This window comes from Poecilia reticulata, linkage group LG16, assembly GCF_000633615.1.
Source record: "Poecilia reticulata strain Guanapo linkage group LG16, Guppy_female_1.0+MT, whole genome shotgun sequence".
In the NCBI taxonomy this organism is placed as follows: Eukaryota; Metazoa; Chordata; class Actinopteri; order Cyprinodontiformes; family Poeciliidae; genus Poecilia; species Poecilia reticulata.
Window position 1 is genome coordinate 10,881,473 of NC_024346.1, and position 11,628 is coordinate 10,893,100.

The following is an 11,628-nucleotide window of genomic DNA, read 5'->3' on the forward strand; positions in this document are numbered from 1 at the left end:
TGCAGTCTGGAGGGACGCACAGCAGGTGGACTTTGTGTTTTATCTCCCCGCAGAAACGGGCTGCGTGTTTCAGCTCCGTTTAGAGATGTTAAGGTGAATTTTTAGTTTTGGTTTGGCAGGCATACGTGCTCTCATCCTCTCTTCTCATCCCCCAGTTTCCTCCTCCTCCCCTACTCTTCCTCACTGAAGGTGTCCCACTGCTTTGCTCTCTACTCTTAAATGAGTGAAGTGCAAAGTTTTCTCTTTTTATCGTAAGCACTAAACTGAAGGAGAGTGTTGTGAGGAAGGCGAGAGTGAGGAGGAGAAACGGGTATGAGCTTGAATTTTTACTTTCCGTGCTTTTGATGTTTTTTGGGGGCAGTGGATGCTGCTTAACGCCCTGATATGTTACGCTGTGGTTAGGAATAACGGATGAGAATCACTATGACAAGGATGTTAGTCACCGGGTGTTTCGATTGACAAATGGACGCAGACGAGAACATTGTTTCTGTTCTTCTCTGATTAGTACGTTTTATAAGAGAAACAGCAGCGTAAATGTGTTTGTGGTTCCCTAAAGGACTTCTTAACTTCTGCAAAAATGTGTTTCTGCTGTAAAGATCTCAGACAGTTTGTATGAGCTAAAATTAAAAAAAGAATCTGGTTTAGTTAGTTTAGTGGGGTTTGGATGAGGAAGCCTTCAACCAACCATGTGTGCTGCACACACATATACAAAAGGCCTCTTTGGAAAACATCTGACATCAGAATTTATAAGAGTTTTTCTCCATCTCCCGCTCAGACTGGGTTTTTTGTGTGAAAAGCATAAAGTCATATTTTCCCCCCTTTTAGAGCTGGAGCTCGATATAATTGAGGCGGACTGGGAAAACTTACAGCCTTAAATGGAAAATAGCAGCCATAAAAATTATACCAACAGTCCCAGTTGTGTGTGAGGTTGAGCTTTGTTTTTAGGCTGTACGCTTTGTGTTTGTACTCAGGCCCAGATGCAAACCTGTCCCGTTTTTCTCTCGGGTCATCTACGGTGCTTTTTTTCTTATTAAGTTTCCATTTCCCCTCGAGTTACACATCTGCATCTTCCAAAACACGTCGGGATTTTCTAGCCCTGCACTTATATTTGACATCAACACACAACCCAAATGCAGTTTTCAATCTCTGTTAGCGTCAGATCTTCAGAAGAGATGCACAATTTTGGGTGTTAAGAGAGAAAGGAAGAGGGTTCGCATAACGAAAGCAAGGGGTGAAGGCAGCGTAAAGGTTCAGGGCTGATTAATTCCTCTGCCGTCGACAAAAAGAGTGGGAGGATGAGTGAAAATGCAAAGACAGAGATAATTGTTGGAAAGATGGCTTCGGAAGCATTGAAATGAACACACAGCAGAATCATTTTGGGCTATTTAAAAACATTTTGAGTCATTTGGAGAAAAACGGGTTAAATTTTAAACATATCCAGCCTCGTTAACGAGAGCAAATTTGAAAAATGTGGTAATTTCATTAGCCGTGAGTGTTTGTAACATCTTCTCGTGGGCCGTTTCTGACTTACTTACCATGTGTTGCAAGATTCTGCATCTCAGGCAGACATGTCCTTGGCAAGCTACAGAAACAAAGTGACGAAGGAAGGAGTCGGTAGAGGATCCGAACCTCATCACCGTATGCTTTTGTCAGCATTGAGTGACTCACAGCCAGACAGAAAATTGATGGGAATCATTGCATCTTTTTTTTTTAAGTTTGTTTTGTAATTTTCCGAACACGTCGGAGTTCTAAGGAATAGCCTAAAATAACGAGCTTGAACCACCAACTACCCATGATGTGTGTATGTGTGTGTGTGTGTGTGTGCGTGTGTGTGTTGTGTTTTTTTTTCTTCCCCAGAGCCGGAAACTTAACGTGCATTGTTGTGTGCTCCTCCTAAAACCCCTTTTGTCTCTTGCTGCTTTGCGCTGCTTCTTTTTCTATGATTCGTTTCACGCTTTGAGATTAATTTTATAAACTTAGGCCTCCTGTCTGAATTCATCCTGATACCATGGATGCATTTAGTAAACTGTAGTTGTCGTAATGTTGGCCATTATCGTGCAGGACTCGGTGTACCCATGCAAGGTCAGGTCAAGTATTTGCACTCTGCCCTACAGAGATTTAAGCACCAAGTTGCCTCTTGGATTTACCTCTTCTTGTTTTTCTTTGGGTTTTTTTTTAACAAGACTAATATATAAGGCTGAAGCAAATAACAATTTTGGTAAATGATTTTTATTTTAACTGAAGTATTATGTCCATGGTGATAAAGTTTTACTTTTCAAGGGCAGTGTGACATCTTCACAAAAGGCCAGAGATAACACCGTGCCGAGTGCAACAGAGGGAAACGAGAAATCCTCACATTTTGTTTTCTAAATTCTCCAATTCAGACGATTTATTCTGCTGAGAATTAGAGAAACGGCGTGCGAGAAATTAAATGGACTTTCTCACTTATCTATCTCAGTTGTTCACTGTTGTCGCCTCACATTGAAGAGAAAAAAACCCTTAAAAACTCACTTTCAGTTAGAAAATGGCTGTAAATATTTGCTTTACGGGCTTGGTGGTGTTATTGTCGGAGGAGCAAACGTTTGGTTTCAAAGGAAGAGCTGTGTGCAGCAGGTCGTCTCTGAGGTGCGGTATAATATAGGTTAACTCTCATATTGCACCTACCTGAATGTTTGATTGAGGTGCAAAATGACTCAGAACGACAATATGATTTCTGTTCTTACTTAGTTTTTTTTTTTTTTAGCTCTGACATTATTTACCTGGAAATTATTTTTAATGTGCTTTTGGTTGCGTATGCAGGTTTCCTTCCTGCTAAACCCGTTAAACTCATGTTTGGGTTTTAACCCCAAAGCTTGTTTCAACCGAGGTCCCCGCTTTACCTTCTGCTGCGCCGCCATCCATCTACCTGTTGGGTCTCCTCTGCTTCGAGGAAGGAAAGGAGATGGTGTTTATCGGAAAGTATTCGGAAAATGGACCGTTTAGTTTTGGAGAGAGGGGGCGCGTAGGCGACGATCATTGGGGGGGAGGGGTGTCTCTAGATCTCTCCGTCAGTCAGCGTGCACCCTCTTTTGATACAACAGGAAGGAGAGTGAGTGACAGAATGCTCGAGAGCGGTAGACATCCCCAAGGACGAGCACTTGTTCTCGACCTCTGACAACCAGATCAAACCTCCAACCTGTAAGGAAACAGGTGGTTTTGAAAGGCAGCGAGAAAACGAGCAAAGAGTGAAGACGTAGAAATGGATACCACGAGACAGAGGCTGCTTCATCTCCAAGGGACTGTGCCCATAAAGATGGGCAAGGTAGGACTGACATTTCAAACCTCTGAGTTGGACTTCATGTGGAAAATATATTTTAGATGAGTCCTGTGGGTTGGGAAGGGTTTCTAAAAGCGTATTTTAAGAACCAATGTTAACTTCTTTTAATTGTAAGGGTGGGGTGCCAACCTCTTTTTTTTATTTCTGTTTTTTTTTTTTATAAATAGTCCGTTGTTAAGTTCGTCACCAGTTACGACGAACAATGGTGGGTGGGGGGAGCCACCGACTTACATGGAAGAGTATGCGTGCATGTGTTCAGTACATGTGCATGCGTGTGTGTGTTTAATAAGGTGTGTTTTGGAGCAGGTTATTCAGGTGGGTGTGCTGTTGTTGTGCGGAGCCCTCTGGGCACGGCGTGAGCGCTGTCATTGGATGGCCTGGGGGGGGCTGCTGGTTGCTATGGGAGGGAGACAGAGCGCAAGGGGGAGTGGAGGATGAGTTGTTTGTGGAAAATCTGGTCTGCTCAGGTGTGTGGGAGATGTACCATCAGCCAGGTACAATGCGGACGGCGCGCAGTGCGTGCTTGGAGATCCAAAGCAGGGAGTACTTGGGTCTCGTTTCTGCCAGGACTCTTCAGGAGGAAATAAACTTATTGTCCCTGCTTGGCTTTCATTTCTGGAGTTTATCACCAGCCCATCACTCATGATGCATGTTGAAAAACCGGCTTTTCAAAGGTCTTCATTAGATCGAAACAACGTCGCTTAAGAGACCTACCGTGCTTTTGAATATCCGAGTGGCGGACATTTATATGAGGCCTCCTCTTGCTGTTTTCCTTCCTCATTCTTTTGCTGGTTCTCCCCCTTTCACCCACTCTACTCTGCTACTTCCTCCCTCTCCCCTGCTTGCTTTTCGTCTCTTCCTCCTCTAATAACCCTTTGCAAGTTCTTCTCCAGGTATTTTAATCAGTTGGCTAATGCTATAAAGGTTTCACACACGAATTAACCTACTGCCCCTTGGCTACAGCGCCCACAGGGCATTGCACAACCCTCTATCCTTTCCACATCACCGCCAGTCATCTGGCTTTATATCACCCTCTGTCTCAAGAATTACTTCTACTTTTTTTTTCTTTTCCTCTTGCTTCAATGTTTCGCCTCGCTCCATCGTCTCCGTTCTCCTTCCGCTTAACCAGCCCCCTCCTGATGGGCTGAAATCGCCTCCTCCTGATTTGGTAATCTGGATGGAAAATACAGGATGATCATGGGGGGCAGAGTGGTTGCTAAGCCCTGTTTAAATTGTCCCTCACGTGAAGGAGAACTGCTCATGTCAGTCACGCTAATAAAGATTTACTTTTAGAACAGGCTAAGCAGAGGTCTGGGTAAGCTCTCTGTCTTAGAAACTGCAAAGAAATAAGTAATATTCAACATAACAGCCCCTAGAACATTTATGGTGAAAACATTTTTGACAAAACTCATTAATAACTTGATAAATTACAATTAATGACGTTAAATGCAAAACAAAAGTTATTTTTACATTTTCTCTTCTGTTCGTTCGACAAGAGTATCAATAAATATCAGTAAACTCTAAAAAAATATTAAATCTGATTACTGATATAAATCATACTTCTTTCAGCAACAAATATCCTGAAGAAACGCATTTCAAATGGGAATGTTTCTCAAGAACGATATCATAAAATTACCTAAAAAAATAAGTAATAAAAACTTTGATCAATTTGATGGAAATTGTTTCATCTTTGCAAAATAGCTCAGGCTCAGTCAGTCTTTATACATGATCTCAATTGGATTTAGATCTGACTTTGACTAGACCATTCTAACACATGGCTATGTGTTGATCTAAACATCCTTATTACAGTTTTTATTTATGTTTTTTGCTCTACTGGAAGGTGAAATTCAACTTCAATCTCAAGAGTTTTTCTAAAAGTTTTTCTTTTGGTTCTGCAGCCTCTCTGCTCCTGCTGAAGGAAATAATCCCCACACAATAATGCTGCCAACACCGTGTTTCACAGTGGGGATGTTCAGGATGATGTGCAGTGTTACTTCTCCACAAAATATAGATTTTTTTTTTCTATTGTGAAGACCAAATGTTTTAATTTTTTCTTTTGTTTTATCTAACCAGAGCACATTCTTTCACATTTTTTACTTTTTTTTACTTAGGCATTCGTTTAGGTCAGATTTGCGAAATGCAAAACAAATTTGTCCCTTTAGATCTCTGCAACTCCTCCAAATTTAATCTGCTTCTCTGATTAACTTCCTTACAAAACACTATTTAAATATAGGGGTACCATAGCGCTTATTTTTTATCGTGAGACATTTCTAATCAAATTAAGACTCTTGATTTGTCGTCATGATAAATTTGAGTTATTAATGGTAAATAAAAAACAGAACTGACAGCATCATTGGAAATGTTATTTTTGCTATTTTTTTCCACTGCTTTTCCTCAAGAGCGTCAATAAATATCAGTAAGTTTGATTAAATGCAGCTACTGTTTGCATTTTACTAATAGAAATAACAGTTAAGTGGCCACCTGAATAAGTCTATTTCAAATGTGAATGTTTATGAATATTGTGCCATGCATTCACAGCCATACAGTTACTTACAAATTAAGTAATTATCTTCATTGTACCACAAAATCCATGTCCACGTTGCCCAGCCATAATTAAATATTTAGTTCAAGGAGTAGAAAAACCTTTTCCAAACATCACACTTGTCATAAAACTGCATGCCATTTTTTTACTGACCTCCCTCAGTTCTTTTGCTTACATAATATTCCTTTCCTGTGCTGTAGGTGGCGATGTCTCCAGGAGAGGACGGCCTGATTGGGATCCCCTTCCCGGAGCACAGCAACGAGCTTTTGTCCCACCTCAATGACCAGCGCAGGACGGGACTCCTATGTGACCTCACCCTTACCTCGCACGGGGCTCGCTACCCTACGCATCGCTCCGTCATGGCAGCTGTCAGCCTCTACTTCCGCCGGCTGTTTGGAGCGGAGGAAGGCGGCGGCGAGGGCGGCGGGGGGTTCAGCGTTTGCCAGCTGGATTGCGTGGCTCCAGACGCTTTGGACGCCCTGCTGGAGTTCGCCTACACTGCCACGCTCACCATCCCCAGCTCCGGGATGAGAGACGTGCTGCGAGGTGCTCAACTTCTGGGCATCCAGTGCGTGGCCGACGCCTGCAGAGACATTCTCGGAGAGACGGCGGAGGCCGAGGGGCAGGAGGTCTCCGCGGGGGAGCAGAGACCTCTGCAGGCGACTTGTGAGAGGACGGTAGAGATAGCAAATGTTGTAGAGAAAATATCCAGAAGAAAAACGGACAGAAAGAAGGTAAAAAAAGTTGGCTTACCTCACAACTTCTCACCTTTGAACCCGCTGCCCGCCTCTCCTGCCTCCCACCCTTCACCAGCATCCGACAGCTTTCGCTCCTTGCCACCCACCCAGCCTCCCAGCCCCGAACCAGAGGAGCTTCACCCCAAACTCGGGCAAAACGGGGATCCGAGAGCCATCCGAGAACATGGGAGAGGGGCCACACTAAATGGAGGGCTCCTCCACTGGGCACAAGAGCGATCTCTCATAGCCCACCCACCTCCGACCCAGAACGACAAGCTGTCTGAGGATGACGACATGGAGGGCTTGGACGGCGACATGATGAGATCCAACTCCTTCCCCAGCTCCGTAGCAGACCGAGGTGCCGCCACGTCAGTAGCAGGAGGCGGGAGGAAGAGGAAATCTCAAACCCCCCAGCAGTGTCCAGTCTGTCAGAAGATTATTCACGGAGCCGGGAAGCTGCCACGCCACATGAGGACGCACACCGGGGAGAAGCCCTTCCAGTGCTCCGCCTGTGGAGTCCGCTTCACACGGTATGACAGGTTCACGCAAATTTGTTGTGTTGTTTCACCTCTTCTCTTTATGCCTTCTGATCATTAATTTCCTCTTGTTTAGCAATGACAAGTTGAAGATCCACATGAGGAAACACACCGGCGAGCGCCCTTACACCTGTTCCCACTGCCCGGCGCGGTTTCTCCACTCATACGACCTCAAAAACCACCTGTCGCTCCACAGCGGGGCGCGGCCCTTCGAGTGCCCGCTCTGCCACAAGGCCTTTGCCCGAGAGGACCACCTTCAGCGCCACCGCAAGGGCCACAGCTGCCTGGAGCTGCGCACTCGTCGGCCCAGGCGAGGCCCGGAGCTGGGAGAGGACGGCGGTGAGAAAGAAGGCAGCCCTCTATCTCTACAGGCGCACCCCTCCATGTTTCACCCCCGCTCGGTTCTGGAAGGCGGAGGTGGGAGCGGCTCCATCGGCGGACCTTCACTGATATTCCCAAGCGGCATCGACAGGGAAAGGTCACTGGCCCTCCAGGCTCTGGCTCAACTCGCCCCGCAGAGGCTGGCCAGCTACCCCGAGCTTTTTCTGCGAGGTCTCGAAATGCAAGGCGGAAGAGATTCGGAGAGGGAAGATCCTGGAGGAACTCGCTCTCCGGCGCTGCAGCATGACAGATGGGCTGATGAAGTGGAAGACGAAGAAGTAGAAGAAGGGGAATAGTAGAAAAAGAACTTTATGTGGTAAATATCCACAGTAAAAAAATAAATATAATTATCTCAGGTGGCTGGACTAATGATCTGCTGCTCCATACAGAGAGCATTTAAAACTTACCAAAATACATTTTAAAAAAAGGAAAAACGGGTTTTCTGAGATATTCTTAATGTTGGTCTTCTGGTTTTTGGCATTTTATTGACTTATTTGTCTGTTTATGTTTGCTGTTCAAGTATTTTAGGTTTGACTTGTCTCTAATACTTCTTTTCTTGCTGGTGTTTGTTGAATTTCTGCTCACCAGGACGCTTCTCACTATGCAAACTAAAATCCAGGGCTTCAGAATGGAGAAATATTTAAAGATATGTATTTTTGTTGATCCAGATGCAGTTTGAAATTCATATCGCCTAAAAGATCACAGTAAGGTTTGTGTGTCCGCTGTCCTCTGGTGGCTATCAGTGGAAATACAGTGTAATTTAATCAAGCTTATTCCTTGGGTTAAAAGCAATAATTTAGTTTTTTAGTGGTTCGACCTATGCTTTATTTTGGTGCTTAAACCAAAGATCTGCTGGGGTTTTTTTTCTTGTTTTGCAGAAAAAGAGAGTGGATGAGTTGTAGCCAATGTTGGGTTTGAAGAGAAGATTCTTCCCAACTCTTTTGAAAAGCCATGAGAAAGACTCTACTTAGTTTTTCAGAGCCAAGGTGCTCTGAGCTAAATGCCTGACCAAAAACAAAATGACAAAGTCTCGACCAGTGGGTTGATTCTGGTAAAACATGCAGCTTTTATCAGTCTTCCTGTGCTCATTTATGTTCTTAAAACAAATAAGTGTGGCAAAATGTTGGGATTACTGAGACAATATACACCCCTCCTGTGTATTTATTTATTTATTGCTATTTATTATGGCCGTCTTGAGACCACATCCATCCTGAACCCAGATCAGAGCCCAGTCTTTGTCAAAAACCTATGAGAACCCACACTGATGATTTTTGCTCAGCAACCCCCGTATCCCCGAACGCCTTGTTTTTTTAAAAGGCTGATTGTCTTCTTTTAAGCCATTCTTCCTCAAACGCATTCTTTGCACATTTAACCCACCAGGTTCTGCAGTAAAACCGGCACATTCCTCCCTTCAGAAGGTAACACAACGGACCAGAGCAAAGACATCGGCGGTGGGTGGCGGGGTTAAAAACTCCTGGAACTTGAACACAGATCAATTTTCCTGTCGTTAACTAAGTGTGGACAATATGCTTCGCGCACATTGCAGTTCTTGTAGTTTGGCTGTGACTAAAAGGGGCCATTACCTTTTTGAGTTTATTCATCTCTGACCAAAAACTTCATGCTTTCCATGGCTGTCTTGTCTCATGTTGTGCAAACATTAATGGCTTTATTTTCTGTTTTTTCTCAATGAAATCCATCATGTAGCATATGTGCTTTTCTGGCCTTGGGTGCACTATACCCTGTCTTTGCTGTTTTGGAACTCTCTGTTTCCATTTTATTTGCACTATGAGATTGGAGAGCTTCAAGCTTTTTGTCCAACTTTCAACATCTTATCCTTTAACTCTCTCGTAACTATTTAAAATTCTGATTAAGTGGACGGTACTTCTGTACAGCCCTCATACACACTTCATGACATTAGTGGAGTTATATACATACAAATATATATACATATATATTTTGGGATGAAGTTGCCTTAGGGTTTTTTTGTGCTGCAACTATTCTCAGGAAATCTTGAGCAATGCACTAAGTGATTATACAAAATGTCAAATGGGAAGCAAGCGGTGCTGTAGGAGGATTGATACTCTTCATGCAAGTGGGAATCCAGTAGTTTGAAATATATTTTTTTTCTTGTAGATTTTGTAATGAAGGAAATCTTATGTGCAGATAAAGGTAATGACAGTAAACTCCTGGCCTTGCTGGAACCTGTCGTACTGGAATGGCAGTATGACGGTTGGTCCTGTGCATGAAGGGTGTTGGTGCTCCCAATGAAAAGCTTTGTGAATGAATGACGGTTAAACTGATGTCAGCTGTGAAGTGTGTGTTTATATGTGAGCTGTTTGTTTTTTTTTTTGTTTTTTTCCTGGCTTTGGTGAGGGGACTTTAAGGGGTACAGTCTGAATAGAGACCCCGCTATCAGGGATGCATTTTTTTTTTCTGTCAGTTTTTAGAGGACTCCTTCTCAGAGATACAAATTCATTTTCCCATGATTTGTTTCAGATGATGTAAAGAAAATAAAGTTATCTAAGCTTGACTTTTTGTGTGTACTTTTCATCTTACTCCTCAAAAGTCTAACATTAGTCAGGTTTGCGCCCTCTGGTGAGCAAACTATGCAACTGTTTAACATGTTTTATTACTACTGAGTCTTAAACATGCCACAAAATGATTATTGTAGAAAACACAAGACTTCTTTTTAAAACCAAACTTAATAATTTTCAGATGAGATCATATTAAAAGCACATCGACCTTTTTTCCAGCTCAGTTTCCTGTGATTTCACACAGTGGTGTACACGTACATATGTCACTTGCTAAATGAAAGTTATTTCCGGATGCTTCTAAAAATTCATTTGCATAAGCGCAGCAGCTCACACATACAATGTTCACCTCACCACTGTTGTAGATCTGATGCAATAGGAACTCAAATGTCAGTGATTTCCCAATAACATTTCAGAATTTCACTATGCTACGCTCCCCTCCGGTTGCTGGAAGCTTGAAAGTGAAAATGGCATCACCTACTGTCTGATTACTTTGACCAATTATCTGATCATTTGACGGGACTTGACTGCTGAAACTGTATTCCCAGACGGCTTATTTTATTTTTATCAACATAAAAAAATTAAATAAGATTATGTCATTAAAAAAACAATGTCTCCAGTTAAGAGGCAGCTGAACACATCACATGTAAAGGAACCCATACTGTAAAGACGTGACTTCACAAAATCTCCAAAGTTGGGCTGATATTATAGTTGAAACCAGAACTTGACATGCACTACATAAAGACAGACATAATTTTGTTCACATTGTCTGATGTGAAATCAGAATAAACTTTTTTCTGTGTTAAGTCGGTCAGGATGACCAAATGTTTTCCTGTTTGCTAAATGCCAGAATAATGAGAAAGAGAAATTCTTTAAGGCAGTTTTTACTGAATATGTCAGAATGATCAGCCAGTCAGGAGCTTTTATGAATAAAAGCTGTTGATTAAGATGCGTTTGCAGTTTGCCACCATATACTGAACACAACAAACATGTGGAAGAAGGTTTTACTGGTTAGTTGGGACAAACGTTAAACTTTCTGGATCAGCTATAAAACCTTGAAAGCACCATTCACATGGTGGTGGCAGCAGCAGAATGTGGGGTTGCTTTTCTTCAGCAAAAAAAAAAAACAAAAGAAAAAACATGTGAGCTTGATGAAACTAAATTAAGGCCAATCCTGAAAGAAAGCATATTAGAGTGTGAAAAAGATTTGGGACTTAGGTGGAGCTTCACCAACCAGCTGACAAGTTAAAACATTAAAAATGTTATTTTTAAGAACTAAAAATAGCTGAGAATCTGTAACAAGACTTGAAAATTGATATTCACAGATGCTCTGCAACATCTGTCCGTCTCTATTTTTGCAAAGCCTGTATAAAATGTGAAAAACCTGTCCTCAATTCCCATCAATCTCACTGTAATGAACAACCACATGAAACCAAAATGAAATGCATTGACATTTCTGACTGTAAAGTAAAATGCAAAACATTTTGAGGAGTATGAATATGGAAATTGCTTTCATTACTGCAAAGATTAAGTGAAAAAGTGAAAACCAGTAACATCTGTGCTTCTCTAAAAAGTCAAAGTGACA

The 11,628-nt window shown here is 42.5% G+C and overlaps 1 protein-coding gene across 4 annotated transcripts in view; it reads left to right on the forward strand.

The window, feature by feature from the left end:
- The window catches only part of zbtb7b (zinc finger and BTB domain containing 7B), a 29,200-nt gene extending 19,158 nt beyond the window's left edge, over window positions 1–10,042 (forward strand). For 3 of the 4 annotated variants that reach the window (XM_008431627.2, XM_008431626.2, XM_017309246.1), the window contains exons 3-4: window positions 6,059–7,125; window positions 7,208–10,042. In XM_008431627.2, the coding sequence (XP_008429849.1) occupies window positions 6,065–7,125; window positions 7,208–7,808 (1,662 nt within the window). In that variant the 5' untranslated portion in view covers window positions 6,059–6,064 and the 3' untranslated portion in view covers window positions 7,809–10,042. Of the gene's footprint in view, window positions 1–3,161; window positions 3,302–6,058; window positions 7,126–7,207 lie in introns of those variants that run through there. The other variant, XM_008431625.2, reaches the window with a different exon arrangement.
- The last annotated feature ends 1,586 nt before the right edge of the window (window positions 10,043–11,628 follow it).